Source organism: Cornus florida, unplaced genomic scaffold (assembly GCF_030987335.1).
Source record: "Cornus florida cultivar Cherokee Brave unplaced genomic scaffold, ASM3098733v1 CherokeeBrave_3.0.0_Hap2_Chr08, whole genome shotgun sequence".
NCBI lineage: Eukaryota > Viridiplantae > Streptophyta > Magnoliopsida > Cornales > Cornaceae > Cornus > Cornus florida.
This window is the reverse complement of record NW_026775578.1, coordinates 84,801,316-84,817,289: the sequence shown is the minus strand read 5'-3', so window position 1 is coordinate 84,817,289 and position 15,974 is coordinate 84,801,316. Positions and strand designations below refer to the sequence as shown.

The 15,974-nt window shown below is 36.3% G+C and overlaps 1 protein-coding gene across 2 annotated transcripts in view; it reads right to left on the bottom strand.

Annotated features, from left to right (window-relative positions):
* Window positions 1-583: 583 nt before the first annotated feature.
* Window positions 584-15,974, bottom strand: part of LOC132268241 (uncharacterized) — an 86,156-nt gene continuing 70,765 nt past the window's right edge. For both annotated transcript variants that reach the window (XM_059769062.1, XM_059769061.1), the window contains 4 exons: window positions 13,365-13,558; window positions 10,505-10,655; window positions 4,018-4,183; window positions 584-1,009 (listed from right to left, as the gene is read on the bottom strand). In XM_059769062.1, the coding sequence (XP_059625045.1) occupies window positions 942-1,009; window positions 4,018-4,183; window positions 10,505-10,655; window positions 13,365-13,558 (579 nt within the window). In that variant the 3' untranslated portion in view covers window positions 584-941. The remainder of the gene's footprint in view (window positions 1,010-4,017; window positions 4,184-10,504; window positions 10,656-13,364; window positions 13,559-15,974) is intronic.

Sequence of the window (15,974 nt, the reverse complement as noted above, 5' to 3'; positions counted from 1 at the left end):
AATTAAAAAAAATATCCATAAAAAAAAAAAAAATAGAATAAAAATAATCGCATCATAATCCATAATTAGAATGTTATTGATAAATATACACGTAGTATTTATATATGTATCCGGATCAACTTAAGAGAGAAAAAATAATTAAAAAGACACTTTTGACTTATAAATTTATATTTTAAATGTTCTATAATGGCAGGAGACATTTAATTAACTATAAAATTCTAAGAATCCTAACCAATTAGGGGTACAGTCGCATATGCGACTCCAATTAACACTACTGTTGAAACTAGAGGGGAGGCACATGGTGAGAGTAATTATTAGACAATCTACAGGAGATGCAAGTGTATTCCAAAAAGATATGGTGAGAGGTGGTGCACACAAAATGTCCCCAATGAATTACTGATATGAAAACAGACCTAAAGCAGCTTGAGTGGGTTTCCTTTATTCTTTAACTACTTTTAGTACTTCAAATCTCAGCAACCACACAAAATAAACATAGTAAAGAGTAATAGAAATTGGCCAAAAACAATCACACAAAATAAACAAAGTAAAGAGTAACAGAAATTCGCCCAAAAAAAAAATAAAATACACGAGAAACAGAATTTTTATAAGGAAAGCCCAAAGTAGGAAAAACCCAGAACAATTTCGCCCGACTAACCAATCCACTAATAATGAAGAGTACAAGCATCCAGAAAAATGCTCATTACAGTTCAACTAGCTACAGTAACTCTCAACGTCTGAACTCAAGCTTAGTTCCCAGTTGAATCCACAATTTTCAGTAAAGAAGCTATTATACCTGCTGCTCAAATGTTCTTCAATGATCCACGGTATCTTACACGATCAATGAATCCCGCCAAAAACTAGTATGTGAGTGTGTAATAAACAAAACTAGATGTCTTACCAAAAACTAGAATGTCACTGGATAACCAAAAGTCGGTAACAAGTCATGCAGCTATTGCCAATTTTCTGTTACGTGGTGTGACATTCACTTGCATTGTTGTTGCATTCTTTGCTGGAAATGACAATGAAGGCCATATAAGTTGGATACATCTTCCAACAGACATTTAGAAATTCCAATATAATGCAATAATTAGAATACATATAACTTGAAATTAGCAATTCTGGAATAAGATAGTCATGAAAAAATAAATGTACCCAATAAAAAACAAAATATGTAAGGAAACCATTCCCCAATTTATAAAGGAACTGTATATATATGATATACAAAGGAGCTCCTATAACATTTTCATTTGACTAGACACACAAATATATACATGCAAGGATACACTGATTCAATTTTTATATTTTTATTTGTACGTCATCTTTTTGTGCTCTACACTCAAAGCTTCATGATCTTGAATGGCTATGGAATATATATATATATATAAACATTTTAAATATTATGTAAAAATAAGATAAAAAAAGAAAAGAAATGGGAAGAATTCATTTTAAGTGCTATCTAAATTAAAATTGATATGTTTTCATTTGCTGAAATCTTATATGCCACAAACCTGCTCCAAATACTATGTTTAAATAAAAATAAAAATAAAAATAAAAATCAATAAGTTCGATCTGGTTACTACTTCTAATAAGATGATTTTCTTTACGTCCCAAAATTAAGATATCCTGCTCGAAGACTGATGGGAATAAAACTTGCACTTGTTGGAATTGCATGCCCTTTGAGCCTTTTTGATTGGTATTTAACACTTTCTTATTAATAAAATTTAATATTTTAGTTTAAATGCTTTACTTGTGAATGCTTTTGTATTGATCGACTCTAGAGTTGAGTCAAGGTATTCATTGATTATGTAATATAATTTATGTGCATCTCGAAATGAGAGACATGCATAGGAGATATAAAACATAGATATTACGTCTTCATAAATATGTTCACTCTTACCATAGAGTTTGGTCACTCTATCTGTAACAGTGTGACGTGTAAGTTTCTGTTTATGGATTGACTTATTTTAGCCCATCATAAATAGGACTTATATATGTTGGTGTGTATGGCAAATTGAACAGGATCGAGAATAAGTAGAAATTACGATGGTCGTCATAGTAATTTCTCCTTATTAAGTGTTATAGCAAGTTACTCTTACACCTGAGAGAGTAATAGACCATGCTCTGATTAGTGGTTTGCCCTGATTTCCTTCAATGGACCCAAGGTCTAACATCTAGGTATTTTAGGTAATCACTGATTGAATGGAACTGAAACATATATTCTCAAGATGGCATCTATGCAGTTGTTATATTAATCATTTATTGTGGCTTGACTAAGTTTGATCACAGGATCCAAATCTGGAAGTTTTAATGAAAAAAGTTTTATTATATATTTTTTTATTAAATATATTACTTTTTCTCAAAAGAAACTATTGATGTGATCAAACGGAATTATTCAATATAATAAAGGATAAATTAGTGATTGGATTGATAATTCCATTTATCTAATAGCCTAATTTAGCATAGAGGGGTAATCCTGTATTTTAACACCTGTGGTATTATTATTATAATAATATTTATTTATCACTTGGAGTGCAACTATTTTTATTTAGTGGAATTAAAAATAGTTGAATGAACTAATTAATTGGATCATATAGATTGCCTAGTACTTTAAGAGGCTCGTTGGAAGTTAAGTGTGATTATGCCCAACTAGATCACTCTCGTAGCCAAACTTGATAAAAGCAAACAAGGGAATTAGAAGGAAACTAGGAGACCATGAAATACCATTGAAAAAGGCTACGTAAGAGGTTGAAGAACACACAGGTGTATCTCCAAATTTTTCTAGACCAACAGTTTGTTTTGGTCGTATCTCCCTCGTTACAAGTAGGGATGGCAATTCGTGTTGGAGGATTGTGTTCGTGTCGTCTGAAGACATAGGTATCTAGTTAAATGGGTCAACACAAACACGACACGATTATTATTCGTGTCAAGAAACCTTGACACGAGATGACACACGTAACCCATTAAATAAATAGGACAAGACTTCACACGACAAGACAGTTTAAGTCATTTTAGACATGAACACGCCATGTTTATCTGACATGTTTAGCTAAATGGGTTATTTTTAACACGAACACAATACGTTTATTTGACAATTTTAATTAAATGGGTTATAAACGGGTTGGTGGGTCAGCACGAACACGACACGTTTAATTATCGTGTGAATTCGGATCGGCACGATTACGACAAGAACACGATTAAGCCAAACCTAAACCCACTTATCATGTGTGGTGTTCAAGTCGTGTTAGTGTGTCGTCAAATAGTGCCACCCCTATTTACCAGTCGGATTGATCTGAAATCTGCTACAAATCGAAGCTAACATCAGGGGCTACGACATATCCAAAATCAACTTCGGGAAGAACGATCGTTTGAAGTTCTTCCTGTTCAGAATTTTGGTTGGAAGACCTTAAAGTTTTTTAAGCGAAGGATTCACGTGTTGGCAACCTACAAGTTGCCCAAAGGTGGCAATTATTAATCTTCCTCGCTCTAGGATTCATTTGCAATAAGTAATGCAAAAACAATTTTTAAAATTACGCTGATACACTCGTTTTCCAACTGCACTAACCAAGAGTGCACTGTGCTTCAAAAGTTTACTTTAGCTTCTATCTTTTGCATTGTGCTTCCATGCAGCTCAAATATTGAGATCTATAAAGCTTGTTCTAACAAAGAATGCATGTCTGTTGGCAACCTACAAGTGGCCAAAGGTGATAATTCTTAATCTTCCTCACTCTAGCATTCATTGCAATAACTAACGGAATAACTATTTATAAAATTGATACACTCGTTTTTCAACAGCACTAACCAAGAGTGCACTGTGCTTCCATGTTGCTCAAACCAAGAGTGCAATGCATGTCTGTTGATACACTAGGTTTTTCATTTTTTTTATTTTTATTTTTGCTCCCACCCTCCCTCCCTCCCTCTACATCTTAAAAGTTGAAGATACACATTTTCACGGTAACAAAACAACATATATGACAAGAACATGAACAAATTATGAGCAAAGTGAGCCCTTTTACTTACCTTCACCTTTTTCAAATTTTCTTCTGCTGCGCCATAGAAGGCGAATAGGTGTTCCAGGAAATCCTGCATCCGATCGTAATTGCTTCTCCATATAACGTCGGTATGTCTCAGGGAAAAGTTTTGCATCATTAACAAAAAAAACAAATGTGGGTGGCCTAATAGCTGCCTGCAAAAGGAAATTGAGTCAGGTAATTGATAACCATAGTTTCTTTATTGAAACAGGAAGAGGAAATTATTTTTTTTGCAGAGTTCATATAACTGTAATTGAATGCTCTTATATTAAAAATGCAAAGTATTGAAGCTATTAATTGGTGGTATTATTATTATTATTTTTTTTAATAAGTAATAATAACATAAAAAGGCATTCAAAAGGGGAACGCGTCCCTTATACAAAAATGGAACATGGACTAAGGCCCCAAAAAATCCAAAAAAATAATTAAATCATCAGAAGAAGAGTAAGAACTCCTCTTCACATAATTGAATAGAGAACGAAGAATGTAATGTTTCACCATTGCCGTAGACGACTCTTTATCTTCAAACATTCTACTATTTCTCTCCTTCCAAATACACCACCAAATACAATGTGGGATAACTCTCCAGAAATCGCGTACATCCCTTCTCACGCGACATCCTCTCCATAGATGAATCAATTCCTTAGTAGATCGTGGCAGCGGTCCAAACAAAGAAAGCCACCCTAGTTGGAGCCATGGATCTCCAAATAGTTTTCCATAGGAAAACATAATTAACAAAATGAGACAGACATAAGAACAGGTATCTTACTTCGAAACGACAATGGGAAGAAGGAACCCAAATCAAATCATCATTTCCTTTGCCAACACCCTCCTGCCGATACAGAAGATCCAAAAAAACACATACCTCATCTATCTCCCAATCCTGAAAAGAGCGCCGAAAGTGCAAATCCCACGTAATCCCACTGCTATCAAGACGATAACAATCAGCTACGAAGGCATGTTTATCAACTGCAATACTAAATAATCTAGGAAATGAACGAGATAGTAGCTGACCACCACACCAATGATCTTCCCAAAACCGAATGCGACGTCCATCACGAACTTTGAATCTGATATGAGCAGAAAAGTCGTCCCAACCCTCCCGAATAGACTTCCACATCCCTACTCCTCCCACAAGAGTAACCGGATGTGTAAACCAGCCTCCATCTTCTTCCCCAAACCTACAGGAAACTAACCTGCGCCAAGGACGGTGTCTTTCCCTTCCATATCTCCATAACCATTTACCTAGGAGGGCTTGATTGAAAGGAACTATTCGTCTTATGCCAAGTCCACCTAATTCACAGGCTTGCAAACTTGCTCCCATCTGACAAGGTGATACTTGAACTCATCTCCCATTCCTCCCCATAGAAAATCCCTTTGAATTTTTTCAATCCTATCCACAATGGAACAAGGGATTTGGAATGTAGAAAGAAAATAAGTGGGAAGGCTCGATAACGTACTCTTAATAAGAGTAACTTTACCCCCCTTTGGACAAATATTGCTTTTTCCATCCTGCTAATCTCTTCGCATACTTGTCAATCACTGAATCCCAACTCCCCACTATCCTTGAAGAGACCCCTAAAGGTAACCCCAAATAAGGAATAGGAAAAGAACAGACCTTGCATCCAAGAACTGCAGCTAAGGAGGAGATATCCTGAACATTCCCTACTGGGACAAGCACACTCTTAACCACATTGACCTTTAGCCCGGAGACCGCCTAAAAACAAGTTAGGATGCATCTCAAATAACGAAGTTGAGACATATCAGCATCACAGAAAACCAGGGTATCATCTGCGAAAAGTAAATGAGAAATCTCCATCTGATGGGCTAAATCTCTACCCACTCTGAAACCCTTAATAAAGCCAAGGTCCTCTGCCTGCACATAAGTCTGCTTAATCCCTCCATAACAACAAGAAAGAAGAAATATGATAAAGGATCACCTTGTCTTATGCCCCGAGTGCAACCAAAGAAACCAGCAGGAGAGCCATTCACAAGAATAGAAAACTTGACGGATGAAGGACAAGCCTCGATCCACTTCCTCCATTTGCTTCTAAACCCCATTCTTTGTAACAATTAGAGTAGGAAATTCCAATTCACATGCTTGTATGCTTTCTCAATATCAAGTTTGCATAAAACTCCAGGAATACCACTTCGCAATCTAGAATCCACACATTCGCCGCAATAAGAACTGAATCAAGAATTTGTCGTCCTCCAACAAAGGCGTTCTGGGAGTCCGAAATAATCCCATCCATTACTTCCCTCATCTTTAGAGCAAGCACCTTAGCAATAAGTTTGTAAACACAACCCACCAAACTAATTGGACAGAAATCCTTTATGTCAGAAGCGCCTCCCTTCTTGGGGATAATGGCAATAAATGAAGCATTAAGCGACTTCTCAAAGACGCCAGAAGAATGAAATTCCTGAAAAGTACCCATTACCTCATATTTTACTATCGCCCAGCTTTCTAACAAAAAACGCATGGTAAAACCATCAGACCCCGGAGCTTTGTCCCTATCACAACTTTATAAAGCCTTTAGAACTTCTTCTTTAGTAAAAGGATTCTCAATCCTATCTCTATCCAGCTCAGATATAGCCTCAAAATGGAGACCATTAAGTATAGGTCTCCAAGCTAAAGGCTCAGTGTAAAGCTTCTGATAAAAAGAAGCAATCCCGTTACACACCTCCTCCTCTCTCCACAGCTCCACACCTTCCACCCGAATTCTTCCAATATGATTACTCCTCCTATGAGCGTTAGCTAATCTGCGGAAGAATTTTGTGTTCCTATCCCCTTCTTTTAGCCAAAGAGCTCGAGATTTTTGCCTCCACGAGATCTCCTCCATACAAGCAATCTCAGCAAGAACTGCCTGACAAGAGACTCTTATAGAACGTAGAAACTAAGATTTTATTATTGGGCCCCCGTAAAACCTTTCTCTTCAAATTGGTTAAAGAATGTGGGCTGGGCTTGTTTTGAAAGGAAACAGGCCCCCGATGAACAGCCCTCTTAAACTCCTGTGGGCCATGATTAACTAGCGGCCCACTTGTTGGCCCATAGACCTTTGTAGATCCACATTTTGGCCCAGCTGAATCCGCAACATAAAGATCATCTTCAATGCCACGATTATGGCCACGTGGTTGGAATCCATTAGCGCGGATATTACGAGGGAACAAAAGGCGATGACTGAGGGCTTGATTGACACGAGTCTTGGATCTATCTCGTCTACACGCTTCTGGCACGTGAGAAGGCAATCGCCTCTTTCCTTCAACGCCTTGGTGGTTCTGTGGTTTCCGGCGACTACCTGCTGTTGCAATAGCCAAGATATGAGGGCTTTCTCCAAGACCGTAGTAGGATTTCGGAAGGATACGAGGTGTGATTTCCTCTATCAGATTAACCCTAAAGGCCACGCGTTGGTCCTCAATTGGTGATATTATGAAGCAAAGAAAAGAATTTTAGAAGTAGCATCCATTGAATAGAGCATGTGTAACAGCCTGTATTCATCGAAGTTCTATTTAAATTTTAGATTAAATTTATTATACTAATATTATAATAAATTCAAATACATTATTGGTTTCCAATTTATTTGGATACAATTTACTACTTGTTATATTGGATCTCAATTTGGATAGTTTAGGAAGACTTATCAAGGTTAATAGGATATTGATTGGCAAGTTTTGCACAAAATGGGGATTGGTTCTATGACAAGTAATGGGTTCTTTTTTGATTGCCTATGACCTATGGTTCTTTTTCAATTTCACTTGGTTATCTAACTAGGAAGTTCTAGTGTTGGTTTCTAAGTTGTTTTAAATGATTAACGATTAAGCTTACAATGATCGATTGTTGAATTTTAAATTTATTAATGATTAAGATTACAATGATCAATTGATGAATCATTAAGTTTGATTAATTGATTCTAAATTCCAGATTAAGAGATTGTTCTAAGGTGTAATGCTGATATTGGTTTGTTGTTTCGTTAATAGATTAGACATGAAATGAGGGTTAGCTATCTATTATACATTCATAAAATGCATATGGAACAAGCATACATTAATCTAGATAATATACAACAGGCCCCAAATTGCCAGAGATTTTTGCTTCTTTCATTCATCATCAAGCATTTAGATCGTTAATTACTTTGAGTGTCAATAATCAATACCTCATGCATCAAGGAGTTCAACACAGAAAATTCCACACAACCTACAAGGATCAGACGATTAGCAGAGAAGATCAAGACACAAGTTGAAGTCCAGTTCATGTGAACGGATCACGTGAGCAGCGGATTCATTGATAGTCGATAACAAAGTTAGTGGTGGAAGATCTGGCATGAGTCTAGATCAGAGATTATTCAGGCGATTCTATGGTTTTATAATCTCTTACCTGAGGTTGTAAACCTTTCTTCTATAGTAAATTTAATCTATGTGGATCAAAGGCTGCTTGTTTTACCCCTACACGGGGTTTTCCACACATAAATTGTTTTTTTTTTTTTTTTTTGTTTTTTTTGGGTGGATGCTTCTTATGCTTTATATTCTGCAATAGCTGATTTTATTTGCTTAGTTTGTCATATTTTGAATTTCAATTTTAAAGTCAGTTTGGATATTTTTTTAAAGCATTTATTTTGGTTTTGAGACCTATTCACCCCCCTTTTAGGTCTATTTTGGGGCTCAGAGTTCTTCAATTATCAGAGCCTAGGGGGTCTGCCAACCATGCCAGTTATTCTCATTATCACCAGCTGTTAGTGAGGACCACCTGTAACAGCGTTCCACATTAACACAATAAATTTGAAGTCATTTTCTAAGAAAGCAAGGTTCCTTTTGCTACAAAATCCTCCAGGAAATACCTTTTTTTCTAAAATAATAATAATAATAATAATCATCATCTGGGAAACTTATATCACTTGTGTTGAAAGATATAAAAGTTGAAGAGAGATATTAAACATGAAGAACAAAAGGATACACACACAAAGCCCAAATGGCAACATCACCTTTATTATATTCTCTCTTAATTTTTGTAGACACGATCACCTTTATTTATAGGTGAAAGAATACAAACATGTGATAAATATGATAAGGAAACATTCCTAAAATCACTCCCATGATTGACTCGTATCAATATGTCAAAGGAGTGATTTAAGGGTTTTAATCATTTCTATAATAATATATTTCAACATCCCCCCTCAAGTTGTTACACGGAGATTTTAACTCAAGTGTCCAACTTGAAACTAAATACGAAGTTGTTGAGAGTACGAGGCGAGTTGATCCACAAATCCGAGACGAGTTGATCAGAAGATCCGAGATTAGTGATCTAAAGATCCGAGACGAGTTGATCCGTAGATCCGAGATGAGTAGAGGATAGAGTAGGGTATGATAAACCTGCTCTGATACCATGTTAAAAGATATAAAAGTTGAAGAGAGAAATCAAATATGACGAACAAAAGGATACACACACAAAGCCCAAAGGGCTACATCACCTTTATTATATTCTCTCTTAATTTTTGTAGACACGATCACCTTTATTTATAGGTGAAAGAATAGAGACATGTGATAAATATGATATAAGAAACATTCCTAAAATCACTCCCATGATTGACTCATATCAATATGTCAAAGGAGTGATCATTTCTATAATAATATTTTTCACCACCCCCCCTCAAGTTGGTACACGGAGATTTTAACTCAAGCGTCCAACTTGAAATACGAAGTTGTTGAGAGTCCGAAACGAGTTGCAAAGATCTAAGAGGAGTTGATCCGGGGATTTGACATGAGTTGATCCGAATATCCGAGACGAGTGATCCGAAAGAGAAATTAAACATGAAGAACAAAAGGATACACACACAAAGCCCAAAGGGCTACATCACCTTTATTATATTCTCTCTTAATTTTTATATGCACGATCACCTTTATTTATAGGTGAAAGAATAGAGACATGCAGGGACGGAGCTACATACAAGTTAGGGCGGCAATTGCCCCCCCGAGTATATATATATTTTTTAGTAATATACCCTTATAATTTGTTCATTTTCAGTAATAGACCCATAAAATATTACTTTTGGGCACCTCTAAAATTCCTAAAAAAATGCATTATTGCCACCTAAATTCATTTTTCTCCCCCCTTACCTTACAACCTGGCTCCGTCCCTGGAGACGTGATAAATTGAATAAGGAAACATTCCTAAAATCACTCCCATGATTGACTCATATCAATATGTCAAAGGAGTGATTTAAGGGCTTTAATCATTACTATAATAATATTTTTCAACAACTTGCAAAATAAGTTGTTTTACTTCTATTTCCATGCCTTCAAAAAGCAACTATCCAAACAATACACAAACTATATTAACAAGCTAAAAATGAACTAGTTTACAATAATGCACCAGAAAAATAAGAACTAGAAGCACCCTCCGCACAGCAAGACAAACACAGATTAACAAAGGTATACAATATAAAAATTGCTACCAGATAAAACCTACAGTATTACTTAAGTACCTGAGTGCAGTAATAAATACGCCCTCTCTTTCCACCTCTGGTCCTCGGAGGTGATTTAAAAGCTAGTGCTTCATGTACCACTTGATTCAAGATGGAAGTACTTAGCCTTCTTGATCTCTCCTTTTCAACAGTAGTAGCAGAGACAATGATCCTGAACAAATGATTAAGTAAGAGCAATGTTAATGCTGTGTAGGATCAAGAAGTTTGTAGTAGTAAAAATAGATTTGAGTAGAAAGCCTTTTGATTAGGCCTTGCCACTGCAAGGCACTATGCAAAATGAGTTCGCTTCACTATTAGGGCGTAATGTACAAATTACCAACCACTAAGAATAGATAGATAGATAGAGAGAGAGAGAGAGAGAGAGAGAGAGAGAGAGAGAGAGAGAGAGAGAGAGTGCATATAGATGCAAGTTCTTAGTACCAATAAGAGGAATATCATGAATGCATGAATAGATAATCTGATTGATAATGTTTATAGATGAACAGTTATGAGTTAACCAGACAGAAAAATGAAAATAAAAGAAGACGAAAAGAAAATATTCAAACCAGAAATATTTCACTAGGTCATAACAGAATCTCGGATGCAGATGAGTTTTGAACAAAATATCATCTGGTCAAATATATTCAGTTTTTAAAATAGATTGATTTTAGTATCCATATTATGAAAATCTTCCTGTTATGTAAATGAAACATGTGTTGGCATATTCCTACTCAAAACTTCTGCTGTAATATGCGTCAAAGTGTCTTGAAGAGGTGGCAGACACAAAATTGCAAAAATATGGCAGAAAGTTCACTTTCTCTATGACATATCTAGGGCAAAGGTAAATTGACTTTAGAAAGACCTAAATTGACCTAGTTTGCTCTTGGCAAGGCTCACAAACTTACTTTAAAAGTGTTACTGAAAATGGATTTTCAAATTTATTCTTCTATACATTTTTCAAAATTAAATTTTAAACATGACAACAGTGTTCATCGATCAGTAGGTCGATCGATCGAACACCTTTTAGTAGCCATCAATCGAATGGCCAATCGATCGAGACTTTAGAAGAAATATTTTTTGGAAAATCAGTATGCCTCTTGTTATGAATATTTGAATTATAATGGTTTGAAAATGTTCTGTTAGACTTGGGCCCAAAGTAATTGTATTTGAGCCCCAAGCAGCTTTATTCGTGGCCCAACAAGAATTTGAATCACTTGTTCACCAAGCTATGGGTTAGGAATTCTATAAATAGAGGTAGAGTTGAGAAGAAAAGATAGTGGGTGCAAAGAGGCACCAAGAGCAGAGATGTAGCCTCATAGAAATTGGTGCGTGGGGGGGTAGAGATGATGAGTGAGTGGATAGAATACCAATGGCAAGCAGGGGTCTTGTGGAGTGGTAGATCGTGAAAGGCTCAGGTATCTACACCATACCCCGAGCATAGAGAGTGTGTACATGATCCGGTGTTCAAAGTCTCTATGGATGTAATTTCTCATGAGGTAATGTGTGAGTGGGCATTCTCTACAGTTGTAATATACTCTTCATTAATGATAGTTTTAATATCCTCTTCATTAACTTTGAGGGAGAGGAGTCTCCCATTTGGTCTCTTAAATACAATATTATATCTTCTTTTTAATTTTTTTGGGTCAATGGGCGGGATTGTAATTATATGGATTGTCTTTTGTACTTTGTGGATAGCTTAAAGTTATAGTGACGTCCTGGACAGCTTTTGTATCCTTTGGGAGCGCTCCCCCTTTGAGTACTTTTATGAAATATTACTTATCAAAAAAAATAAATAAATGTGTTATTACAATGGCACCAAGCAACAGCTCTTTAATTGAATGAACAGTTGGTGCATCAGCTGAAAAATATGATTTTATTTTATATATTAGTTACTTATTAAAAAAAAAAAAAAAAACACAACAACTTCTAAGATAATATAATCCATACTCATTGTTTATTGTGTGATTCAAATACTGCCACGGTCACATCTATATAGGTAACTGACCATGTCTAATCTATTAAATGGTACTACATTTATTTTGTTATTGGGAAGAGGAAGACCAAAGTTAACGTGAATAGAGTTAGTAAAGAAATATATGATATTATGTGGATTGACCGAGGCTATGGCCTTAAATAGAGATGAATGGAGAAATAGGATTCATGTAACCGACCCCAAGTAGTTGGAAAAAGGCTTGGTGGTGGTGGTGGTTGTTGTGCTCTTCATAATTTTTAAATTTTTTTATAAGTTTAGGCATTATTTTTGTCTTTTACTTCAAAAGTAAATTAACCATGTGGATTTTTCTATAGGGGCAAGGCTCCTATGTTCCATTTGCCTTTTATTTGTTATTTTTTCAAATTTCAGGTGTGAGTGTGCACCTGGAAACATGTGATTCTTGGGTGGTTTTTGTTATCAAAAGGTGGCTACGAATATAGAAATATAATAAACCTACTGTTTGAGAGAGGAATAATAATATAAAATATCAAAAATAGTCTCATTTTTTTACTTACTGGAATAAGAAAAGCAACAGAATCATGCTTAGGAGAATGGGAGCATATATTCATTACATGACATTTCTTACCAAATCTCCCCAAGCGTAATAGACAACAAACTAGGTTTGAAAATAGTAGAAAAGATAATTGAAAATATCCTTATCTACGTCAATCCCATATTCCCATGAGTGATGTGCCAAATACATCTCCCAGTTACTGCTGGTTAGTGTTTTAGCCTTGTGACATTTCAGTGTAGACAGGGTGGTCTCCCAGTGACTGCTGATTAGTTTTTTAGCCTTGTGACATTTCAGTGGAGAACAAGGATTTCAACATAAATGATGCAACTGAAATGTAAACGATATTGCAATTAAAAAATCAGTTATAAACATACTTTTCAACGCTATCCCCAGCTATTGCAGTTGAATAAACAATAGGTGCCCAATTAAGAGTACGAAGCTTCTCCCTAATGTCTTGCTCGTAGTATGTTGCAGTCTGCTGGTTTTTATTTGGTATGGTATCCCACTTGTTTACTACAATCAGGCAACCCTTCCCTTCACTTTCTATCCTTTCAGCAATCCTGCAATCCTAAGAAATTTAAGCAAAAGCACAGAACATTATTAGATGGGATTGAGAGTTTAGAAAAGAAAAGAAAAAAAATGGAAGAGGAACCAAGACCCTGCGCACTAATGCAATGCATGGAAAAATCATAAACATAGTTGTATTTGTGTTAGATGGTCTAAGTGAGGACTGGCGCTGCAGTCGAAATTCTTTGTCTAGGGCCAGAATCGTTGCAGCTCTGATACCATGTAAAAATTTGTGCAAACCAACCAGTGAAGGAGAGGAGAAAACTTTCTGTGTATTCAATAATACGTGAGGATACATTATACAAGAATATAAATATAAAATAACCTAAACTAACCTAACCTAAACTAATAAGCTGAGGGAAAAGACAAGAGTGCCCTCAAATATAAAATTAATCATCTAACAGTATTGACCTCTCAAAAAATTTTCTTAAAGCTCATGCTTTCATTGACATTCACCTTATATGAATTACTTTCAATTATACAACAAATTTAATTGATAAAAATGGAAAGTCGTTTCTTTTGCAGTGTCAGATAAGTTTCGTAGAAGTCAACCTATGATAGCCACAATGACCCAAGCGAAAAAGGGGGAAGGGGGGAGATTTTGACTTTTATCAAACACTTAGTATACAAATAGATTTAGCAAATGGAAGTGCAGATATAAGAGCAATATTCAAAAATAAACAGAAGCAAACACAAAGAACACCTAGTCATAATGTGGTTTGATACCCTCGCCTACATCCATGCTCCAAGAGCACCTCTGGAGAATTCCACATCCAATATACCACTTGCCTTCACAGGTGGAGAGAAAATCTTTAGACACCTTCAAAAGCGAGCTCTCTTTTGCTAAGTGAGCACCTCACCTAAACATCAAGAGTTGCACCATATCTTTTGCAACCATCTCAAATATAGAACGGTTTAGAGTACAATAGGTATCCCTCAATGGATAGATTTTACAATCAAAACTCTCTCTCTGGAGTAATAGATGTAACAAGTGATGAAATCTCAACTCTAGAGTATGAAGGTATGAATGCTCATAATGTTATACAAAAGTATACCCTAATTTAGCAAAGCAGTAAATGGAAATAAGGGTAATGAGCCAGGGGCTTTCAATTTAGAGCCTCATTAGGAAAAGTGCAAGTTACAGCACTTGGAGGCCTGTTTGGTTTCGCGAATAGCAAAAGTCAGTGCTAATATAGACATTTGTATAATGTCTTATAGACGTCTCTGAGACCAATTTACTCTTAAGGTTAGACGTCTGTAACCTTTTGGGTAGATGTCTGTAGGAGTTGAGCTCAGAAATGCCTCTCGGTTAAGTTTTGAACAACGAAAGCATAGACTTCTATCTTGGAACATATAGACGTTTGTAAGACTTTATCAAAAAATTTATCACTTTGGCCAAATCATGAAGACATAGACGTCTATGTTACAGCCCTCTTAGATTTAGGCTTGATATTAGCTTGTATATTTCCATATCTTTTGTTACATATGTTGGCTTCATTATAGGCTATGTTAGACAACTCCCTTAGATTTAGGCTTGATATTAGCTTGTATCGATGCAATCTTCTTTTACATCTATTTAGGCCTAATTATAGGTTTGCCAACATTGAGCCTTAGATTTAGGCTTGCCTTTTATGTATCACACATATAAATACCCCCTAATGGGATGAATACAATGGTGTTGAATTTTCTCAATTCTTTTAACTTTCACATGGTATCAGATGGTCTCACGACCTTATCGTCTCTTCCAATTCTTCTTCTTTTTTCTTCTTACATTTTTTAAGTAGAGTCTTTGCCTCATCCGGCGTGAGATCCCTTCATTCCCTTTGTGTTGAGATGCCCCTTGTTCGACCACTGTCGGGCTTCACTATTGTTACGTCATATCTTCCTCTTCTAGCAACGCTGGTGCCACGGACTCTGCGAAATCTACACCGACAACCTTTATGGTGTTGTATTCCTCCTCCTTGGTCCCTAACATCACCAATTTGGTAACTGTGAAGTTGACTGACTCGAACTACATCCTAATCTTTTCTTTTCTTTTTTTCTTAGTTGGTACTCACACACCCATGCCTCCACTGAGGCTCGAACCCCTGACCTCCCTTTGGGAAGTAGGGGCCTGTACCGCTGGGTCATATCCTTTAGTCCACTCAGGTCAAGCCTTTTTTTGTTGGGCAGAATTTTTCGCGCTTTGTTAATGGCTCCTATCCTGCACCCTCGGAATTCCTCACGATGGTTGTTGACCAACCTGGAGTACCAAACCCAGGATACTTGATTTGGCTTCGCACTGATCAGACACTCCTTGACCATTATGGGGATGGTTGTCGGCCTCCACACTTCACGAGATGATTGGACATGACTTGAGCAACAATTCTCTCAGCAATTTATTACTAATGCCTCTACACTTCAGTTCTGTCTCCTGT